The sequence below is a fragment of the Megalopta genalis genome, chromosome 1, assembly GCF_051020955.1.
Source record: "Megalopta genalis isolate 19385.01 chromosome 1, iyMegGena1_principal, whole genome shotgun sequence".
In the NCBI taxonomy this organism is placed as follows: Eukaryota; Metazoa; Arthropoda; class Insecta; order Hymenoptera; family Halictidae; genus Megalopta; species Megalopta genalis.
This window is the reverse complement of record NC_135013.1, coordinates 2,637,439-2,661,132: the sequence shown is the minus strand read 5'-3', so window position 1 is coordinate 2,661,132 and position 23,694 is coordinate 2,637,439. Positions and strand designations below refer to the sequence as shown.

Genomic DNA, 23,694 nt, shown 5'->3' with positions numbered 1-23,694 from the left:
ATTTTAATGTAACGCTCCGCGGGCACGTCGCTGGGGAACGAAGGGGTGACGAGGCCCAACTGGGTGGAGAAATTCAACGGCGCGGGCCGGTTGGGCCGCGGAGGGGGTTGGAGAACGGCGGGGGTAAAAGAGAACCGGTATTTTTGCGCGGAGCACGAAGGGGTGCATTTCGTTGCGATTATAAAAGCCGGGCAACCCCCGGTGTGTCTAGACGACGTGGCCTCCTATCAAAAACAGACCACCGAACTGAAAAGGCTGAAAGGGCAAGGAACTCCTCACAATGCCAAGAAATTAAAGTTTCTCTGTATATCCACCTATACTCGTCCTATGCCTCTTCCTCTATCCGGTTTCCGGCCCCTGCCTCTCTCTCTCTCTCCCTCCCTCTCTCACTCTCTCTTGCTCTCGCGCGCTCTCTCTCTATATATATATTTCTCTCGCACCCTCTTTCTCTCTCTCTCTCTCTCTTTCTATCTCCCTATATCTCTCTCTTCCTCTCTCTCTCTCTCTCTCTTTCTATCTCCCTATATCTCTCTCTTCCTCTCTCTCTCTCTCTCTCTCTCTCTCTCTATATATATATATATATATATATATATATATATTTCTCTCGCACCCTCTCTTCGTCTCTCTCTCTCTCGCTCTCTCTATCTCCCTGTATCTCTTTGTTTCTCTCTCTATATTTCTCTCGCACCACAATTTTAGTAGTGCCTCAGAGTCACCGCTCGAATGCAAAGGGTTAAGACATTGGATTATATTTCATCGTTTTCTACGAAAGCGTTTCTATAATTTCAACGAACTCGAAATAACAATCGACGATCTTTCACGGGAATTCAGCGAGTTTTTATGTCTCTCGTTTCCTCTGCACAGATCATTTAAACAGGATCCCCAATTCGGCTGACACTTCTACCAGCGACATTCTACCTTCTTTATTTTTAACAAATATAAAAATCGACTATACGAATGTTACCAGAAGCTAGGACGTTTAGTTCGCGTTCGGTTTATGCATTGTAATGATTGGACGGCGAACCTTCACGCGAAATAAAAATTGTCTGCGTTGACCGCAGCATACATGGACACGACAGACATTTATTTCTTTTCTTAAACGCGTCAAATCCGCAGTTAAATTGAAATTGTAACGCACTGCATATTTTGAAAATTTATAGCTTCTCACTGACGACATTTTTCTCATATTTTACGTCGCAATACGACGTACTTAATACGATAAATACAACAAATGTACGCTACTGGCGCTGTATAAGTATAGTATAATACTTATACAATATGTGTAAGTATTATACAATAACAAGTATATAATATAATTGTATAATAATAATATATAATAATACTTATACTATTATTTTATATTATTATTATTATTATATCATATATTATTATACTATTATATTATATATTATTATTACTTGCCATATTATTATATATATAATATATAATATAATAATATGGTAAGTATAATCGTCGCAGACGATTCCTTCCACGACGCACTCCACACGCGAAGTACCAAATAAAGCGCGCCTCCCCCCTCCCCCCCCCCCTCCACGTTAAGGACGCGGGCCCGCTTATATTAATAATCTCCTCTATCGAGGGTGAATAAATTACTTCCGCATCTGCATAGGCCGTTCGGGATTGGAAAGTGATTAATTTTCGTTTTCCTCGAACGGCTAGAAATCGGCACGGCAGATGCTTATCGGCGGCGGCCTCGCGCGCGGGTTCCTTTTACGTGAGTAATCCTTTACGATTCATGGCTCGCGTATCCTATTCGATGACGTGCAAAAGCAGCAGCACGTGACGCACCGCTTCCTGATTCATACTTCCGACTCGGTTCGGCACGGTTCGGTTCGGTTCGGCGTGGCTCGGCGCGGTTCGACGCACGACCGTCGATCACAACATAACCTCTCGTTTCGACGAGTCCTCGGCCGCGATCTCTGTCAAATTCGGCCGACCTACCAGCCGTGTTTGCGGCGAGATCCTCGATAATAGTGAACGCAGTTGTTCGAAATGATCGTTTAGGCGATCTCGAACTCGGATTTGGAGGATCCGGAACTAAATTCGCGTCGATCGATCCGCGACGACTCGATCGTCCGCTCGACGGAAAAAGTCGGACGAGATTTTCGGGGTCGGACATATGGCCGCGGGAGCGACGGTGAAACGATAGTAATCGGTCCCGATTATGCAAATGATTCGGTGACTGGCTGTGACAGCTACCGGGCCGGACGTTTTCCAGGGTATCAATGAGCGCCGTTCTTTTGATCCGCGCAACAATACCGACGCGTTTACCGGTCGCCTCGCAATCCTTCGCTGGCTACAAAGAGGTCCCCGGGCCTCGCGGGGACAATATCGGCGGATCGAGTTCGTTGTACATTACCGGACTCGTTGATTATAAACGTCGCGCGACGAGCGTGGCGTTGCTTATACTGGGTGTCCGAAAAATGTCTCGCAATCCGAGAATGGGAGGCTCCTCAGGTAATTCGAAGTAAGTTTGTCCTTGGCGAAAATGCAGTCCACGGTTTTGTTTGCGAGTTATTAACGAGAAAGAGTGACCAATCAGAGGCGAGATATGCTGGCGCAAGGCGGACGAGCCAATGAGCGGAACCGGGCTTCGTGCGCTCATTGGCTCGGCCGCCAAGCGCTAGGCGAGCTCGCCTCTCATTGGTCAGTGTTTTTCGTTAATAATTCGTAAACGAAGCCACGGGTTGCATTCTCGCTAAGGAAAAAGTTACTTCAAATGATCCCAGGAACTTCTCATTTCCGGTTTGCGAGACATTTTTGGGATACCCTGTACATATACGTAGTTGCGACGCGGTGAATTGTGGGACGCGTGTGCCGTCGGAGCGAGCCGAATATACCGGGTGGCAGCACGGGTAATTTGAGAATAATTTGGAAAAGCGCGGAGCATATTGCGACTAACCCCTTAACTTGTACGCTCGAGTTAATTCGAGCGCGCTAAACAGGCCAAACTGTGTATACTCGAGATAATTCGAGCGACGTTGTATTTTATGGTGCTGTAATTTTTCACACTCGAATATAATCGAGAATTGAAAATAACGATGTGAAAGCAAAGAAAAAGGATCGTTTTATTGATTTTTATCATTTACATGGGATTGTAAGCTATAATGCTTATTTATTCAAGAACAAAATATAGCCTTTTCCCATGGAACAAAAGCGCGGTATATCAAAATTCTCCACCAAAAGAAAAGTTGAATCAGGGGCAGTAAACAAATGGAAACCTTTGAGGATGTGGATTTGGTTGGATATTGCTTATCTACTTCCAATCAACGGCTATATCTTCTTCTGAACTATTTTCAGATGTTATAAATTGTTTTTTTTTACATTAAAAAAATTGATTTTTTTGGCCGGTTTTTTTTCAAAAAAACTGCGTTAAGGGGTTAAAATAAAGGATTTCGCTTATCGACTCGGACAACGATCGTCCGAGGCTACCGACGTTCCATTGTGCCTTCGAGCGATTTGGTTTATCTTCGGAATTACATAAAATGATTAGCGAGGCGCGATAATCGCTTTTTATCTTAAAGAGGAGGTGAACGTGTTGCACGTTACGTTTTAATCTTTACTGGAATTCGAATAATTCTTTCGATAACGGCGCGTGCAATGACCGTGCTTTCGAGAGAGAGAGAGAGAGAGAGAGAGAGATCGTTGCAAATCGTGAGTACGTGGGAATGAGAGCGAAGCAGAAATTGTTAATCTTCGTCGGGATGAAAAAAAATGAAACAATAATAGCATAAGGTATCGTTTATTTTATTGATCCTTTTCTGAAACTCCATTAGTCCTGATCATCGTTGTACAAAATTATATCGAACGTGTCCGAGAAACGTGTTTTCAACGCAGAGATATATTAGGTCTAGTAATAATTAGTGTCGTTTCTTAGCGTTCGTTTAGAATCCTGCTTGCCGCTAACTTCATCAACATAACCTACAAACGCGTAATCAACAAGCTTTGCTGCAAAAAGTTTGCGTTCGAACTGTTTTACTTCGCGAAACTAGGGTTAAAGGATGACGGATGAAGAGCATATTCGGCATTGCATGCTTTACGAGTACACGTAAATAGCATACGCACGACCGCATACTGCCAAGAATCACGGCGTAGAAAAACTGCGCCAGTTGGGATGGGAAGTTCTCCCATAACCTGCGTATTCTCCAGACATTGACCCGTCCGATTATCATTTGTTTCGTTCCTCGCAAAATTTTCTTCTCGAAAAACAATTTCAATAACGAAGAGTGCCACGAAAACGCCTTGACCGAATTTTTTCAATCAAAATCACAAGAATTTTACAATAGACGGATTAAGGTGCTACCCGGGCGTTGGGCACAAGTAGTTGAAAACAACGGCGACTATATCGTTGATTAAATTGTTTTGTTTTGTTTCAATAAATTAGTTTTAAAAATGTATCGGAAAACGACATTAATTATTACTAGACCTGATACATAGGAAGTATATAAGTACGTAGAAAGAGCGGAGTCCGCCGATTGGAAACCAACGAGCGAGGAATGTCGGGATCGATGGGATTCGGATCGCGGCGCGCCGTTGCCTCAGGAATCAAAGGGCAAGAGAACGAGAAGTTTTTTCTATCTGTGACGATGGGAAATATAAGCGAGCCAAGCTCTGATAAACGACCTATGGAATGTTAGATAAAACCGACTAGCGTCGACTACGAGGTTAGTTAGCAGCAACAGTTGGTGTGGGTGTCTGTACGCAGGGGCACAAGAAAGAAAGATGGAGATGTCCCACATCGGTAAAACAGTAACGCAATCAGTCCCCCCGGGATCCGGCGTGAATAGATAGCAAGCATTCTATTTTTGTTATTTTTTTTACGATCCTAATATCTATCCTGAATAATCAGAGTTGGTAAATCGATCATTGTCCAACTGTGCTAACAGAGTACTAATCCAAGTTCTCGATTAACCTAAAAATATTTTCTCTAGACGATCCGTGACGAACGCGAAATTCGTCGAACGCGCGTCACAGTTCCCGCCATTTTTGAACTGTTCGTCCGTTAACACGTTGAATGCCACGGGGGTCACCGGTGACCGGCACTTAACTCGGCGGTGACGTCATGGGTGCCACCGGTGACCGGCGCGCCCAAATTGATAGAAATATATATAATTTAAAACAAACGTCAATATCTAAAATTTTGTATTATTACCATCGTCAATTCAAACGGCGACCCCTGTCGCAATTAACATGTCGAACACGGTTATACACTGTAACTTATCTATTGCAGATAATATTTCAACATTGTATGTATCATACAAAAGAAAATTCATCGTGGCGCCACGGACAATTTCTGTAAAACCGGCGTGGCATTCAACGTGTTAAAAAAGATCAGTGAATTCGAACGCGTTATATCGTTTCAACTTTCACGGCGCTGAAAGTAAGTTTCATTAAGTTATCGTTATTCCCGCGAACCAGCGTTTACCAATTGTTATTGTCATGTTCGTTGTTCAAATAAAAGAATTTCACGTTAATTTTAACGACCAATAATTTACACGCGAACGTTAAGAACGTTCGAAAGTTACGCGCAGAAATCTGTGTCGGCACTCGTAAATCTGATTCCGTTTTGTGTACGACAGATGGCACTAGCAAATAAATGGGAGTCGAAGGATCAGTAACCCCGATGGGGGAATAACCGCGCATTAACTCTTTGTTTACTTATACCCTCTGGAATAGTTTCGCTGTAACCGATTCGATCGATTCCAAAGTGTCTCGCGGTATTGTTCGCAAGGACGCTGTTTAGGTTAGGATCCGGCCGAGGCGGACGACGTAAAACGTTGCGAACCAATTATTCCCAACAAAACAATCCTCTCTGGCCGTCGGCGGTTTTAAAATGGTAACCGTCGCCGGACACGATGCCCGATTGCGCAAGCTGAGAGTATATTAGTTGAATCGATCGTGTGCGGTTGGACCTGCATCGATACACGCACGAATCTCTTTTATGTCGGCGAGATAATGCGATCCGTTAACGGTCGAAACGTACGCCGTCGTCGTCGGCGGCGGCGAGACGTCGAAAAGGCTGTGAGAACGGGCACGCGAAATTCCGGAGCGGCGGCGAAGAGGGGGCGAGGGAACAATGCGCGAAGACGCAAAGCGACCGCGTGCCCTTTTTCTGTTTTCTTCTCTCTTTTTTCTTTTCTTTTTTTTTCAGGTTGCGGTCGAGGTAAACACAGCACGGCACGTTTCGTGGCGCCCCCTAACCGATAAAACGCCATCGAAGCACTCTCGTGTCTCTCGCTCGCGCGCGTGAGAATCACGGCATGACATACGGCTCGCAGTCCGAACTGGAAACGTGACACCCGCTGAAAGGTGTCGAGGGACTACGCTGTCAGGGACAGCATCGGGCACGATAAGCCTGGTATAACCTCAAATGTCGGCGAGATAACACGTACTTAAAGGAGCGTGAGTTTACGACCACGCCACCGCCACGCACGCCAGACACTGGCATGCTTCGATGGTGGGGCCACCGTGCCGAACGGCCGACCCCTTCCGCGAACGTTTAAAAACCACCAAAAATGTATTTCCGTGTCGGTACTCACCATCGTCTGTGTTGACCAGGTCTTTGTGGATGTCGGACATATCTGAAACCCACAAACACCACGGGTTAGCTGAAAATCCCTCGTGTTTTCGGGCAGCCTCGTTCGATCCACAGGCACTCACTCACCCGCCATGTTGTAACAAACTGCAACGCGCCCCGTGGCCACGCGTTTAACTTTTCCGTATGTATCGAGAGATCGTTTCCTTAACACTGTCCGTCGTGATATCGATATCGCCAATTTTAATTCTCGTTCGAAACGGCTTCTTTGAATCGTGGGCGTTCGTCCGGTCGACCGTCGAAGGCGAACCGTGCGCGTCTAATTAATCCGCGAATTCCGATAAGAGAAGAGACTGCTTTGGGACCATAAGAATGATCCGGTAACGTGAGTTTAGTTTCAAATATTATTGTATATACGTATACGCGGCGGTACGTCGCGCCCTCGGATTTATTTCGCTTCGAATTTATTTCGAACCGCTTTTGGTGGAACACCGAAATTTATTGCGTTGCGACGAACGTTGTTTGGAGCAAGAGTACAAAGAAAATATAGAGCAACATGTGATTTATACATTTAATACATAAATAGTATCCTAACACATTTAGGATAGGTTGTTACGAATCAAAATCAACAAAGTTCTTAGAAAGATTTTGCAAAGTTATACATATGTGACAGCGTTTGATGTCTTCACAAGAATTTAATAGAAGCCTATATGTATGTATATGTATATATATACGTGTATATAGTATATCCAGTACCATCTAATACCATATAGTATATATGTATATGTATACATATATATAATATTCTCTTTTTTTTTTTAAATATATACTACAAGATATCAGTATTTTGCAGTTCCCTAAATGATAGATCTTACTTTATAGCGCAAATTCAATTACTTGCTTGTCAGTGTTGACAAGTACATTTAACAGGTAATGCAGACTTTCATAATTTAAGAGAGAAGAACCTCAAGTTCATGGACAAAATAGTTTCTACGTGTGTTTGTGAGCCAGTCACAAATATTAAATTGGAAATATACAACGTACAGTGGTGGCAATTTAAATTTAAATTGCGAATATCTTTTTCTCAATGTCTACAATGTAAAAAAAATATTTCAATTTCATTTTTTATTAGTTTACTTTTGTTGTCTAATTAAATGGAAACCGTGTATAGGCGAAACTTAGAGAAAATAGATCGCACAGCCGATAGATGGTACATACTTCTCTGCGCTTCGAATTTGTAGTACGATAATTCATATATTACATTTGCATAGCTGAAAGTAATGTTCACGATGCACCTTGGAAACGCGATGCATTTAAATGCAACCGTGCTTTCTGCGACTGATATGAAGTCCTTCTCTTGTTTTAGAATACTGTATTGTAAGAAAACAAATGCACAGAATAATATAATGATATCCAGCACACGATGCAACGGATATTTTCTTGCTGTGATTATCTTGCGACAGTTCCTGAGAATTGTGTAATATGAAATAGATAGTGGAAGAGTATTAAAAAATGCTGGTACACGAAAGTGGTGTCATGTATTATCACGAGCTACTTCTCCAATTGTAGCCCTGCACATTGGACACTCTACTAGTTGAACCGAACACATTTGGCAAAACCCTCTGAAAAAAAAGTATTCAGATTTTATAAAGAACGATTCAGTTGGATTTATCGTTACACATTTTGTATAATTACCTATGATTGCATGGTAATAATCTCACTGAAGCTCTTTGGTCGAAACACAATGTACACGAGTCTTCTCTAACGCTAAGTTTCCTCAGTTGGTCTAAGTAAATGTGTCTAGGAAGCACAACCTTATCCTCCGGTTTTAAAGAAGCATAATCGTTGAATTTTTTATATTCGCGATCGGTAGGAGGATATTTGAATGGAACGTTTCCAAAATTAAAAAGGCATTGTTGGAATGACATGAAACTGGCCGCAGCAAAGAATCCGGATCTAAAATATATATTTACAACGCGTATTGTTGCGTAACTTATTTCCACGTTACGAAATCTTTTATTAGAAAACATTCGCTTACCTTACTGTTTTGAAAACTTGAACACATGGTTTTAACGGCACGCCGTTTATGGAAAATATTATTTCTAATTTGTTCAAGTCTAATAAACAACCCAGAATGTCTCCAGCTTTCCAAGATGGTCTTTCATGATGCTTTTCACTCTTCGCATTATACCAAATCAGTCTACGACAACCATCATAGGCCAAAGAAAATTCATCATCACCTATGCCATAGCCCTCCTAAAATGAGAACAGATAAATGAAATTGTTTTCTCCAGAGATATCATACATGCACGTATGAATATAAAATCTTACGTGATTTAAAAATGTGCTACCCTTTGTAGCCCACCCAATTTGCATTACTCCTGCAGTTATTAATAATGTTTCATAATACCAAGTGCCAGCGTCTACTTGGAACGTACATCTTACGCTTTCGAATGAATATGCATCACATCGAGCCTGAAATTTTTTTAATAGAAAATAATAACAAATTATAACGCGAACCAAAACTTTGCGACAAAACGTATATTATTTGGTTGAACTTACTTCTAAACCATTAGGCGATATCTTCAGGTACTCACTTACATCTTTTGTGTTTAACATAACATTAATGCCAGACACATCTACTGAATCATGGGAATATTTCCTACCTTCCATCAAAACTAAAATATTTAAATTGTTTACAATTATTACTCATTATTGCTTGTATCCTTTTAAATTATCAGGTACAATATGAACTTATAAATACTTACATAAGTTATCTAAACACCACTGTGCACAAAATCCTACTTGCCTGCGCACGTAATGAGTTTCTGTTACCCATCTCTCCAATTCTAAAAGTGGATTAGGTTTTTCAGCCATTAAACGTTTCTTGATAGTAACTTTATTTTCACCTATGAAAACATGAAATTCATTTTATTTAAAATAATTTAGTTTAAGCATCGCTACTACTTGCGGTACGATTACATTTATTACTCACTTGTCTGTGCAAATTTTTCCAAAGCTATTAATGAGAATAATACCACATAAGGATCAATATCTTCTCTCTAAAATAATATACAAATTTTAAGTGTAAAAAATGTATGAAATATTTCTCCTTTCATGTAATGATGTCTACATAATGAACTTACAAGATTTGAAACAAGATAGTCTAAGGTTACATCAGATAGCATTGCAATACTGCTAGGACCAGCCAATTTCTCTGCTATACAACCCAATACCACGCAAATATTACGTTGTTGAGTTGCAGAGGTTGGTATACTTCCAAGTTTTTGATATAATTGAAACATTAGTGATAATCTTAGAACCGATTCCTAAAAGGACACACCGATTTTCTTAACAAATCCAAACGTAAGAAGTAAATCACAAGAAAGGTATAAGTGTACCTTTGATGGTAATGGACAATCATCGAGAAGAAGAGTAATAACTGAAGGGCCTAATGGGTTATGCATAGGAATAACATTAACCATTGAATTGATTACTTGTATCCATCCATCTTCCTTATCAGCAATTATATGCAGCTTTAACATCGCTGGTGGTGGCTCTTGCTCACTATGTGACACAAACATTTGACAATAAATATCATATACGTAAATATTTTCATAGAATAATTCTTAGCTAGTAATACTCACTTATCAACAAGAGAACCAATCACTGATAATGTCTCTAGTACCAATTTATCAATGTTAGCCGAATTTGGAAAATTGAAAGCTGCAGATGTTACGCTAGTAGATGCAGCTGTGCCTACACTCGATTCAGGAAATACAGTATTTTCAGCTTCCACATGGTTCTGTCCATTAAATACCTCATGTTCTTCTGGTGTATCTTTACACAAACAATTGCCCATTCCCACAATTTATAACAATACTTTTAAAGAAGCTCTATCATATATATATTTTTAAGTGATATTCACACAATTAACTGACATGTGTATTATTAAATATTATACCCAATGCAATAAAAATCAATTTACATTTGAAAACAATGATGTTATGTACATAAATTTACATTGACATGTATTTCCATAGACGTTGAGCCTCAAAAGAAATATTAATCTTAGTTGCTGAACATATTAAAAATATATCACATAAAATCATGCTCACTCATCAGAATTACTTAAAATATTTATTTACATTCTTCTGCTTTTGGTCATTGTTTTTTAAATACATGGATAAATATGATTTAGACAAAAATATATATAATATTTAGAGCTCGGTTTACGATTACGGTTGTTATTAATTATAAGAGCATATCTGAAAGAGAACAAAAATTAGTAACAAGATTTTCAATAATTTTGTGGGTCATATATGTGATTATTACATACTTGCTTCAGAGCTGTCATTTGGTTATGTTTTCATAAAAGCCGAACCGTACCATTCGTTTCTTTAGATACCATTCTCAACCATATTCTTTATACGACAGATCAGAAAATCGTAATCACATTACTTTCTTATAAATAAAACACGGATTCTGACGTTTTTGCACACTTTAAATTGTATTCTTTAGGTTATGTCCGTGATAATCTTCAAAACAGTAATCTCAGCATAACAGGATACACATACTATAGTATACCACCTTTCACGTGAAGTGATCAATTCTAAATCATACATAAGATAAACCTTTATACGTCAGCACTCTCTTTACTTTACAATTATTTAATCAATAACGTTAATATTGAATTGCTTGTCTAAAACATCACAGAGTAGAGTTAGTCATGAACTTTGTCACAATTTCTGTATATGATGTTATCTGAAGTAAATTCCTTTAATCGCATTAAATCGCGATTAAAGAAATTTTTATCCGGTTAAGACAATATTATTAATACAGATAATATGTAACAATAGCATTTTAAAAACTGCTGATAAGAGAAGTTGCTTTGTAGGTGCTCTTTGTAGAAATTTCTTAAATGGCACAAATCAGTAAAATAAAGTCTATACTTTTCGCAAAAATACCATAAATATCATTATTTTGTAAATAATTATAGGTGTATAAATAAAAAGATATATATATATATATATATATTTCCATTGATATTTATTCTTCTCTTGCGTACTCTTAAATGTAACAATAAAAGTTAAAATTAATACGAATGATTTTATAACAACATTTCTATTCGTAGTTTACAAACTGCATCTTTTACGTACACACATATATGTATAGCCTTAATAAGATTATCGCAAGCAATAATTATTATTCAATCGATAAAAATACCATTCTTGTATTATAAATAAATTTATTTGGTGGATATGATCATATTCAAAGATATTTTACGTTTAACATGACAATATAAGTGTCTTGAAAATGTTAAAATTACAGACGCTACACGCGATGTAAGAATTGACCATAATGCAATGTACAATATTTTTCTGTCGTCGATTTTTAGAGCAACGTTCTTGTGACGCGTGCAACATTATCGCTAGTTTCAATATTTAGATCTATTAGTAGGAATCGAGTATTCTTCTGCATACTCGATTCCAATTATGAGCTAATACATATAATCACAAATAAGGTATAAAAGTAGACCTAAGCAGTCAACGCATTTTCACAGACGTGCTATCAGATTTAAATAACGAAAGAATTTCAATTGCACAAACCGATCGATAAGTCGGCAATGTAGAAATCCAATCTAACATCTTTCATACAGTACGGACAGTGCTGCCGTCGACAAATATACTTTGTAACTAAATTCAAATCGTTGTTGCATGTCACAATTGCTATTGAATGGACACTGTCACACCTGTTTCAATAATTATTTTAACATCTAATCAAATGACAGATCTCTTTGTGCAATTTTAGAAGGTTTAGTTAACTGAACAGTTTCAGCTGAGCCTATAACGAACGTTTAAAGTGAACTTAGTTATGTTTATGTACATCTATTAATGCTTCAAACCAGATGGTTTATTTAGCAAATAACAGGGTTGTTACGTGTACTCCGTTTTAAAACATGTTGACTCAGTTTTGTTCTTTAATATATATATTAAAGAATATATAACAACCCTGTATTTGCTAAATAAACCATCTGGTTTGAAGCATTAGTAGATGTTAAATGTTTAAATGTTTGTAATAGGCTCAACTGAAACTGTTTAGTAAACTAAACCTTCTAAAATCACACAATATACATATATATATATATACGAGTAAAAAATGATAATAAATATCAGTATATTGACACAGAATGTATAGTGAGGAGATCGAAGAATTTTGTGTCCATAGTTTATGCATTAATTCAATATTATTTCATCAGATTCCCAAATGATACCCATGCAATGTCCGAGGGACATGCGCCAATCAACGATCCGCAAGCGGCGTGGCGCCCGTGGTGTACGCTTGCGTTCCACAGAAAAAAGAACGCGAGAGAGAGAGAGAAAGGAAGACGGCACGCCGTAACAACACCAACAACGAACGACACGGCCAGTCTTCTGCGAACTTTTGGTACTGACAGTTCGTCTGTCATTCGAGTTTCAGGTCATTTGCCGTCGCACTCGTCCGCGAACCACCAGACCGGCCAACAACAACAACGTAAGACGATTACCGACCGTTTATCTATGCATTCTTTAACCATTCAATCGATTCCGACATTTGGCAACGCTTCAAAAATACTCGCCAATGCATAATGTAAATATGCACCTTTGTTTCCGCGTAGTCCGCTGTTCGTTATATACTTTCTATTGACATTGCACGTTGTTTTCGTAACGGTATGTACATGCTATACTCGACGGAAGAAAATTGAATGTTTAAAGAAGGAAATTCTGTGAAACGTCCCAATTTCCATGGGAACGTAGTTTTATCGAATGATTTCGAGTTCGTGCACACATATACCAATTTCGAGACTCAGAAGTGCCTGTCACGAAATTACGGAAACATTCCGCGGCGTATGGAGCTACGTATGTGTGTAACTTATAGTTGCGTTAAGCTGGCGACCGGTCTTATTTATAGACGGCAGTCAATGAACACTCGCGATTGATTCGAATAAACGAATTCGGGTTAACGATTCGAGTTCACGCGATTTGCATTCGTCGTACAAAATTCATTATCGACGGAACGTTTATGCGAGCGTGCAACTTAACCTTGTTTCTATCGGGGGGCGGTTTTGGGAGGGCTACAAAATGGCCACCGTGTACTTCCCCGCGAGCCCGCAGGGGGTCTGATTGTACCGCCAAATATATTAGTACGAGCTTCGCACGTTAAGGTCGACCGCGACATACATATGTATTGTGAATTACCGATACGAATTACGATGGAATAAGATAGAGAACTGTTTGTTTTAAGGGACGGAAAGATTCTCGTGCCTGGTACTACTTACGAGTGAAATAGATCAACACGTGACTCTCTGTTTTACTCTTCTTTTTTTTGTTTAGTTCTTCGTGCTCGGTTGTGTGTCGTGCGATGTGTGTTATTAGTTTATCGGTGGCATATCTGAAGCCGGTTGAAGATCGCAGTCGTGCACGTGTTTCGGTTTGACGTAACGTTTTCGAGGCGGCGCGCTTTTAAACAACGTACAGAGCGCGTTAGCTATACAGGGTGTCCCAAAAATGTCTCGCAATCCGAGAATGGGAGGTTCCTGAGGTAATTTGAAGTAAGTTTGTCCTTGGCGAAAATGCAATCCACGGCTTTGTTTGCGAGTTATTAACGAAAAAGAGTGACCAATGAGAGGTGAGATATGCTGACGCAAGGCGGCCGAGTCAATGAGCAGAACTGGGCTTTGCGCGCTCATTGGCTCGGCCGCCAAGCGCTAGGCGAGCTCGTCTCTCATTGGTCAGTGTTTTTCGTTAATAACTCGTAAACAAAGCCGCAGATTGCATTTTCGCAAAGGGAAAAGTTACTTAGAATGACCTCAGCTACCCCACATTTCCGTATTGCGAGACATTTTTGGAATACCCTGTAGATAACCATAAATACCTGAGTTGTTTTTGAAGATAATGGTGAATATTTTCGAAGCCTCAATATTTGTTCCCGAGAAATTGATGCTGTGACAACACAGGTTTTCTCGAAGTCGTGTTTCTCAAGATGATTGTGTTATTAAATGACCACCTGTTCAGTGATATATTCTGCCAAAATGATTCTCGTTGTTTGTGGATACAATTTTCGAAATTAATTTCATTGGAAATCGGGTCGACGGGGTTATTAAAACAGGAAGTGAAACGGTAATAACAAAGTGTAATCGAATAACATGCAATTCATCATGAGGCTTGATAAGTCACGGAAAGAGAGAAAGAGAGAGAGAGAGAGAGAGAGAGAGAGAGAGAGAGAGAGAGAGAGAGAGAGCGCTAATAAAAAGTAAGTTACGATAGTATCCCAGCGATTTCTACGGCCGAGTTTCGCCAATTATGTAGTTAAGCATCAAAGTCACGGTTTTCAGGTCTCGATCTATTAAAAATCTCTCTATAGGTTATGGAACCCGACGTTTCGGCCATTCCGAACGTATCGATTGCGATCGAGCGATTTCACAATGGCCTTTCGTTCGGGTAACTGCAGTTTTTTCGAAACTTCGCGTCGATTCAGATTTTTACGTCGTTGCCTGAAACCGTGCAAATTATATTCAAGAAACTTAACACTGAAAATTGATTTTATAACCTATATCGGTGATCGAGCTCGAATAGAAAAGTGGGAAAAAATGGAAATTGTTTTGACGCGTAACATTTTCGATCATAGAGGTACTATGATTATTATCGATCGCATCGATTTTCGTGTGATTGATAAGGCGCGCGTTTTGCAATTGATCTCGAACCGTCCACCGTTTACTGTTATCGCCGGCGATACCGTCGCAAGAATTCACATTCTGCCGAGTCCGTTCTATACATACGAGATTGAATATTGATCTTGAACGCGCCTAGAATTAGTCATCGTGTTTAACCGTCGGTACGTGTCGGTTTGCTCCGCTGCCTAGCCTCATTCTTCTCGCATTTATATAAATAACCGCGTGTATATTTGACCCTTCTAAATTTAATTTCACGGTCCCGGTCGTGACTTTACGATCCCAAGGCGAGCCGCGGACCAGTCCTGTTACACCTGTGCATCGGTGCGTTTCACGCTGTACTTTATGCTCCTTTAGAAAACAATTCGAACGTTCGCATCGTCGATACATGTGTACGGGACAGTGCGTCGTATGATCTCGTGAAACATGATCGCTCGATTTAGTGCATATGACAAATGAACATGAACAAAATAAATAGAAAATACGGAAATAAAATAAAAGTTGAAACAAATAGTACGAATATAAAGTAAAACTTGAAACGAGAAATACGAAAATAAAATAAAAATTGAAACAAAAAGTACGAATATAAAATAAAAATTGAAACAAAAAGTACGAATATAAAATAAAAATTGAAACAAAAAGTACGAATATAAAATAAAAGTTGAAACGAAAAATACGAATATAAAATAAAACTTGAAACAAAAAATACAAAAATAAAGTAAAAATTTAAACAAAAAATACGAAAGTAAAATAAAAATTGAAACAAAAAATACAAAAATAAAATAAAAGTTGAAACAAAAAATACGAAAATAATAAAATAAAAAATAGAATAAAAATTAAACGACTATAAACAGATAAAATGAATATTATTCGATGACACCGTAGAAGCTTTGACGATCCTGTAATGTTAAAACGGTTCATTGTACCCAAGAATTTTATTAAAAACCTAGATTCAGGAAGCGTAAACTTCGTTGAACCGTTCTTTCGTCTTCGTCGGCAGTTTTTCGGGACGAGCTCCGAACAAAAAAATTATGCGAACATCATCCTGTTCGTTCGAGTTTCACGGCGGCGTAGCGCATGTCCGTGCCGATTTCTTTCCGCACAAAGATGGCGACTTGCCGATAGCACGTAACTCAGCGGCGCGGCGCCGCAGGAAAATGAATCACGTTCCTTCCGTTGCCACGGAATGATAGCCGATTAGCAATTAAAGTGCCAGCGTTCGAATAAATCAAAGTCTTTATTCCGGAACGCGTTTTTCCGTTTCGGTCCGGCGGAATCCGATGGAATACGTGACCGAAGTCACATTTTGCATTCGATAACAGCTGATTCAGTAACGAAATACATAATATGGTTACTGCAAAAGACAAATATGCGGACGCTCGTGTCAATTGTTTCTGCAGTTTAATCTGTCTTTTGATGTCGAATTTACGCAATAAAATTTACGCAATTTGATAGGATGGAACGTTTATTAAACAGACCATTCCTTCAGTGTCCGTGTAAACTATTTTTATTATGAAAAAAAAATAAAAATAAAAAGAGATTTTGTACGATCGTGGCACGAGTGTAATAGAAACAAATATATATTTACAATGATACAATGTAAAAAGTGACAAGATAAAGTAAGATATAGTGTAGTATATACAATGAATATACAGGGTGTCCTATAATTATGTTAATATCCGGTATGGGGTGATCCCTGAGGTCATTTGAAGTAACTTTTTCCTTAGCGAAAATGCGATCCGCGTTTTAGTTTACGAGTTATTAACGAAAAACGCTGACCAATGAGAGGCGAGCGCGGCTGGCGCGAGGCGGCTGAACCAATCAGCGGAACTGGGTTCCGTGCGCTCGTTGGCTGCGCCGCCTCGCGCCAACCGCCACGCGCCAGCCGCGCTCGCCTCTCATTGGTCAGCGTTTTTCGTTAATAACTCGTAAACTAAAACGCGGATCGCATTTTCGCTAAGGAGAAAGTTGCTTCAAATGACCTCAGGAATCTTCCCTTCCCAAGCGTTAATATAATTACGGGACATCCGGTAGAACGGAAGTCTAAGAGTTGTCTAAAATTGAAGTCCTTTTCTGAATAAGGCAATTCGAGTTGGGTTTAGACACCGAGTTTAAGATTCTGTTCCTATATTTGCCATTTTGAACCCGTTAATTCCAGCTTGTTAATTTCGATTCTCGATAATTTCGATTCTACCTGGACCAGTCCATTTCGACTATCCCGTGCTCGGACCAGTCTGGTTCGGATTACTAGGCTTTGAAGCGTCCTTTAGGCAAGTCCTTCGCTTCAACTTGGCCCGTTTGGACCCATTCGTAAGTTACTATAATTAGCATCGCCGAAATTCCTAACTATAATCCTCGGTCTCCTCGATCCGCGTTTGTGCTCGATCTCGAGCGACTTGGATTTTTACTTTCCCTTTTTTACGGTTCTCAACCAATTGTAAGAAGGTTTGTTGCATTTCTATAGGAGGATCTTGGACTATGACACTAATTAATCGTCGCTGAAAAAAAGCTTCTTAAAAGACCAGAAGAAAATTATAGGATGGAGCAATTTCGAATAAAAATTGGCCAAACTTTGTCTAACGATAACTCCGCGAAAAAATCATCGTAGGACGATGATTCTTTTTTTAAATTAAAGCTCGAAGCTTCTGCTTTAAGTCACTCTTTCTCGATTTTAAGTTGGACGCACCCTCGCCGCAGCAACCCTTCAAATATAAAGCCGTGTTTCTCGCATCGAATGCCGAGTTATTTCGAAATGCACGGGATCTGTAAAATTTCTTTCGCCGATGCCGGTTCCATAAAAATAAACTTCGTTCATTCCTCTCTAATTTGAAAAAAACGAAACACGGCTGCGATTTTTTCCCGCAAAGTTACAGCGCTTCGAAGTAACCCTTGCATTTTTCTCGCGCACCGCCGCGCCGGCATTGGTGTTACCCGTCGTGTACCGCGCTTTTACCGAATCGAAAATCGATAAACGCGCGATCTTGAAGTAGAAGCTTCAAGCTTTAATTTAAAAAAACGATCGTCGTTGTACGATGATTTTTCGTGGTGTTATCGCCGTTCGAAGTTGGCCAATTTTCATCGAAACATTTCTCTTTGGCTGCGACTTTTTCTCGAGCAGTGAACTTATCTCGAGATGCTCGTAATAAAATAAAATTCGAGTAATACAATTCGAGTGGAATGGGAGTGGCCGACATGATTATTAACGTGGAACAGTGTGTGGGTGCGCACAGACGGACGGAGAACGCGCGCGTATAGTTGTCGCAATCCTCTTTAGCTGTCAAAGAGATAGCAAATTGATCTTCGTACTATTTAGAAACTCGCTGTTACATAAGTACTAACTGCAAACCGTTTGTCCAGCCAATGCCAACGGAGGCATTGCACACTGCAAATATTTAATAAATGTCCGACGGCATACAACTCGACGGCTATTCAGAAGCAGTTCTTGCGCTTCAGTTACCATTGCGGCTGAACGTTGAATTAGTTATTTCATTGGTATGCAGCGGCGTGCAAACATCCCCGAGAAAATGGACTCTTCCGTTACAAAAGGCGACGACGGTTCGCTGAATGCGACGACGGGGCATTACAACAAAAACCCTATGAATACCGATTTTTCACGAATAAATCGCGAACATCCCGACCGCACGCGTCATCTTTTGCGCGGCGTCGCGCGTTTTTTTTCACGTTGATTTGCATATTCCATAATTCCGCGCGATAATTCTCGATCGCAGCCGACCAAAATTAAATCGGGCGAAATTAGCCGAGCCGAGAGGACTCGGCTGATATAAATAATAAAGGATGCTAATTAAAAATTCAACGAGAACACTAATCTCACGGAAACACGTGAGATATTCGGTCGTAAAAATTCGCGGGTCGCTGTTTATTTCGTGTGTTCGGTCGAAGATCGCCGAGATTAATAAATAAATAAATAAATTCGATAAATCGTTCGGTTCGTCGTGTATTCCCGATCCCGGAGAGATATTTATAGAATCAAAAAGAAGAAAAGAAAAAGAAAAAAACGCGGTAATCGGACGTTGTTGTATTTATGCTGATTCTGGATATGCATACGTATGCAAGAAAGAAAGAAATAAAAAATGCAATTTCTTGTAGCAGTCCATGATGCGATAAGAATTTTTAATAACGACGACAAAACGAACCGATGTATGCTGGGAAAATGGTTAACGATGCAAAAAATGTTTACTCGTGTAAAAGACACGTTCGCAGTTTGTTAGTATAATCGAATATCATGCATGCGTCTTTTCATCCTGTTCGTGTCCGATCGTCGTCGATCGTGCCCCGTCTTTCGTCGTCAATTGGCGCGCGTTACGGCGCTTCTCGCGACACCGAAAAGTAAGAAACTTTCTTGGACGAATGGTTTTCGCTGGGACTGCAACTGTTTTTCAGGGAAAACGATGAGAAATTCGGGAGACGAGTCTCCTACGGTTTTTGATCAAGAATGAAATTTTAGAAAAAAAAAATATATTATGTTAATATAATATTATACTAATAATATATAATATTAATATAAACAAATATAAATTGTATTAAATTATATATAAATTAATATTAATATATAATTCTCTATTTCTCTCTGTTTCTCGCAACGACACGGTCTGTCCTCGTACTACTTCGTATTATTTCGCATTTTCTAGCGCAAAGTGAGTTTTTTCTCGAACTTCCTTCGTGATTTCTCTTTCTGTTTTCTTCTTTTTTCGCGAGGAAACCGCGACACATTTTGCAGTCGCGTTTACTAGATCCGTTTGTTCGCGTCTCGACAACATTTACGAATTCGTTCGGTTCGCAAAAAAAGATTGAAAATGGCGACATTGGCTACTTCGAAACAGCCGGAGATCTTTTTAACTTAAATTCGTCGAAATTAGTTTCTCCGAATCGCGTATCATGTATCTCCATTTTCTGTGATTCGTGCGACGCTTTCGACAGCTTTTGTTTTCAAGTATAATAGAAACAATTCTGGCGATTTGAAAATGGTTTTGGAACGTGACGAAACAATTTTCAGCGGTGTATACTTATATAGTCGCTGCACGGGAAATCGCCGAGGTCTCCGACACGGTGATCGAGCATACCGAACGGGTAAATTCGGCCCAATTACGGTCCGCGTTCGATCGTGTCCGCCCTATGACGCCGCTCGCGATTCGTTTTTCGTAATTTTGTATCGCGCGCGCGGGCGCGCTGTTGCAAAACCGACGGCCGTGCCATTTCTTGCGCAACCACATACATACCACCATCGCCACGGATGACGGACCTTCCATAAACAAAAACTCCTGGAGAGCTTGTTTCTCCCGGGCTGTTCGTCGCGTTGCGTCGGTCAACGATCGCGGAGACAATTACTCGAACACAGTCATTAAATCGACCGATCATCGGAGTGTCCTCGATTCGAGGCACCGTCACGGAGATTTCTTTGCCAATTCTACGGTTCGACGACTTTCGTTCTCTCTTTCTCGCTCTTTCTCTCTGTTTGTAGATATTTCTCTCTATTTCTTTCTCTTTTTTTCTATTTTTCTCTTTATTTTTATTTTTTTCTTATTTCTCCCTCTCTTTCTCTATTTTTCTCTATTTCTATCTCTTTCTCTCTATTTTTCTATATTTTTCCCTATTTCTATCTCTTTCTCTCTATTTTTTTTTATTTCCTTCTCTTTCTCTCTATTTTTCTCTATTTTTATCTCTTTATCTCTATTTTTCTCTATTTCTATCTCTTTCTCTCTCTATTTTTCTATATTTTTCCCTATTTCTATCTCTTTCTCTCTATTTTTCTTTATTTCCTTCTCTTTCTCTCTATTTTTCTCTATTTTTATCTCTTTATCTCTATTTTTCTCTATTTATCATTATTTCTCTCTCTCTCTCTCTCTCTCTCTCTCTCTCTCTCTCTCTCTCTTTCCAGAATTTCTTACGATTTCCGATCCACCCGTGTTCATGCTCGCAACAATTAAAAGATCGAGCTCCCAGATAGGCGATAAAATCAGCATTGTAATTAAAAAAGAAGGCAGTCGCGTGCTCGTCTTTGCTCGTAGAGGCTCCTATATATACCAGTACGAAATAAAATTGTAATTTATTAGGAAACCGCTGAAAGTCGTGAGCAACCCCCGCACGTTTTCTAATTCGCGATGATATGAAAGCGTTAAATAATGCGAACTCGGCTTTTTCTGTGCGGTGTTTCGTAATCGCTGCTGTTCCGTCGATTCGAACGCGATTTCGGAATAATTCTGCGATGCCTATACAGCGTAGATCTCGAGTAGATCGCCGGTGCGAACACGCTTCATCGTGCAGCACCTATACTTAATTTGTAAAGTGCTACAGTATATCAGAATATTTTAATGCTAGAAATTGTAGCTGTATGTGTATGCATTTAAAAGAAAATGCTTTATGTCGATATCGACACGCAATAATCGGAACGTTCGCGGTATTTGGCTCGCAGTAATAGACATATAAACGCAGTAATATACAGGTTGTGTCAAACATTTTCGGGACATCTGCTAGACATTTCTCGCAATCACGGAATAGGAGGTTCCTGAGGTGATTTGAAGCAACTTTTTCCTTTACGAAAATGCGATCCGCGGCTTCGTTCACGAGTTATTAACGAAAAACACTGACCAATCGAAGAGCGAGCGCGGCCGGCGCTCCGCCCTCGCGGCTGATGCCGCGCGCCGCGCCGACCGTCTGACGTGGCGGCAGTAGTCGGGAGGGCAGGGCGTCAGTCGCACGCGACCTCCCATTGGCCAGTGTTTTTCGTTAATAACTCGTAAACGAAGCCTCCTAGAACTTTTTTGCTAAGAAAGAAGTTGCTCCAAATGCTCTCGGGAATCTCCACGTCCGGATTACGAGACATTTTTGCCTTCAAAGTGCCTTCAGAGATTTAATATTTTGCGAAAAGTAACTTATTCAAGTTAAAGAATGATAGGTATAGCTCGAGTTGTCAATTTATTGGCTTTCAAAGGAGGAACCGCAGTAATACCTACACTTACCCTATCACTCGCTGCACCGATCAGAAATAATCGCCAAAGAATCGTCGGCTTTGTGTGAATAAAAGACTGTTAAATAATCTCAGTAATAATAATAAATAATCGCCTCATTCGAAGCGATCTCGATGGATTCTCTCGAGTGTCTTGGAGTCGCGTCGCGCGATTCAGTTATCGTCGAGACGTTCGATTTATGTACCGTCGCTTTCGATTGGGCCAGACGAGCGACAAACAGCGTTCATGGCCGTAGAACTTGCCTCAAATCGAGAGGTTAAACTGCCGCGCGCTCTGCTTCGCCGGCGAACCTTTGACAATGGGCCTATTGTGTGCAATCGAGTCGCGTTCGAAACGAACGTTCCTCGACGAGGCCGTCGCGTCGCGTTGCGTCGCGGGAAAAATCATCGGGATGATCGTTGATCGTCCGCTGGGTAGCGATCCGCGGCAGCGCGATCATTCGTTTCGTTCGATCGCATATGGACCGGGCTACATCGATCTTTTATTTACAATGTTTTCCAGACGTCCGTTGACGTATCGCAAGTGCCGCGTTCGAAATACAGTAATGTCTCCCTTACTGACGCTCAGGTTGTCCACAAAAATGGACAATTTTGGAAGAGAAGATACGATTGTTCGAGCCTTGTTGCTCGTTTTTTATAGTTATCGATTGTCAACAACTATAAAAACGAGTAGTAAGGTTCGAATAATCGTATCTCCTCTTCCCAAATTGTCCATTTTTGTGCGCAATTTGGGCGTCAATTCGAGAGACATTACTGTACAGTGATGTCTCTCGAATTTTTATAGTTTAATTTTTATGCCTCTCGTTTTTATAGTTACGAATTGTTAAGGTTATGTCAACGTTATGATAGAAGGCTCGAACAATCATATCTCCTCTTCCCATATTGTCCATTTTTGTGCACAGTCTTAGCGTCAGTTAGGGAAACATTATTGTACAGTGATGTCTCTCTAATTGACGCTCAGATTGTCCACAAAAAATGGACAATTTTTAGAAGATGAGATACGATTATTCGAGCCTTGCGGTTCGTTTTTACAGTTACAAATTGCCAAGGTTATGTCAGGGCTCGAACAATCGCATCTCCTCTTCCCAAATTGTCCATTTTTGTGTGCAATCTGGGCGTCAATTAGAGAGACATCAGTGTAAAAATTATGAAATAATCGAATCTCTTCGCGCTTCCTGAATAATATGAATTGACCGACGACGATCTTCGCCGCCGTTCTCGGTCAATAGCGATCGAGTGCCGCAGCAGTGAGGCAGCTAAATAAATGTGGGGGTGGGGGGAATATAAGTGCAAAGGGGCCTTCTTGTCGCGCGACGACTATACGTTGTTCCGCGTACAGTGTTGTCTCCCTTACTGATGCTCAGATTGTCCACAAAAATGGACAATTTTTAGAAGATGAGATACGATTATTCGAGCCTTGCGGTTCGCTTTTACTGTTACAAA

At 40.1% G+C, this 23,694-nt stretch overlaps 3 protein-coding genes across 4 annotated transcripts in view; 1 reads left to right on the top strand and 2 right to left on the bottom strand.

Annotated features, from left to right (window-relative positions):
• The window catches only part of LOC117223580 (serine/threonine-protein phosphatase 4 regulatory subunit 1), a 331,703-nt gene extending 324,996 nt beyond the window's left edge, over positions 1-6,707 (bottom strand). For both annotated transcript variants that reach the window (XM_076518935.1, XM_033475937.2), the window contains exons 1-2: positions 6,686-6,707; positions 6,561-6,602 (exon numbers count right to left, since the gene is read on the bottom strand). In XM_076518935.1, the coding sequence (XP_076375050.1) occupies positions 6,561-6,602; positions 6,686-6,692 (49 nt within the window). In that variant the 5' untranslated portion in view covers positions 6,693-6,707. The remainder of the gene's footprint in view (positions 1-6,560; positions 6,603-6,685) is intronic.
• Positions 6,708-7,113: 406 nt separating this feature from the next.
• On the bottom strand, positions 7,114-11,302 carry LOC117223582 (RING finger and SPRY domain-containing protein 1). Its single transcript, XM_076518995.1, has 11 exons — positions 10,896-11,302; positions 10,204-10,824; positions 9,958-10,123; positions 9,703-9,885; positions 9,552-9,618; positions 9,325-9,465; positions 9,119-9,234; positions 8,888-9,031; positions 8,595-8,812; positions 8,252-8,512; positions 7,114-8,178 (listed from the first exon to the last, which is right to left on the bottom strand). The coding sequence occupies exons 2-11, from the start codon at positions 10,416-10,418 to the stop codon at positions 8,091-8,093; spliced, it is 1,599 nt and encodes a 532-aa protein (XP_076375110.1). The 5' UTR covers positions 10,419-10,824; positions 10,896-11,302; the 3' UTR covers positions 7,114-8,090.
• A 1,630-nt stretch (positions 11,303-12,932) lies between these two features.
• The window catches only part of LOC117223581 (ATP-binding cassette sub-family G member 1), a 62,782-nt gene continuing 52,020 nt past the window's right edge, over positions 12,933-23,694 (top strand). Inside the window, exon 1 of the mRNA XM_076518984.1 lies at positions 12,933-13,090. The gene's annotated coding sequence lies outside the window, so the exon portion shown is untranslated. The remainder of the gene's footprint in view (positions 13,091-23,694) is intronic.

What these genes read in the sequence shown, in the direction of transcription:
- LOC117223582 (XM_076518995.1), bottom strand. Translation starts at nt 10,418, where the DNA reads ATGGGCAATTGTTTGTGTAAAGATACACCAGAAGAACATGAGGTATTT. An exon ending in ACTATCTTGTTTCAAATCTT is followed by an intron (nt 9,619 to 9,702) that starts GTAAGTTCATTA and finishes ATATTATTTTAG; the next exon opens with AGAGAAGATATTGATCCTTA. An exon ending in TTATTACCATGCAATCATAG is followed by an intron (nt 8,179 to 8,251) that starts GTAATTATACAA and finishes CTTTTTTTTCAG; the next exon opens with AGGGTTTTGCCAAATGTGTT.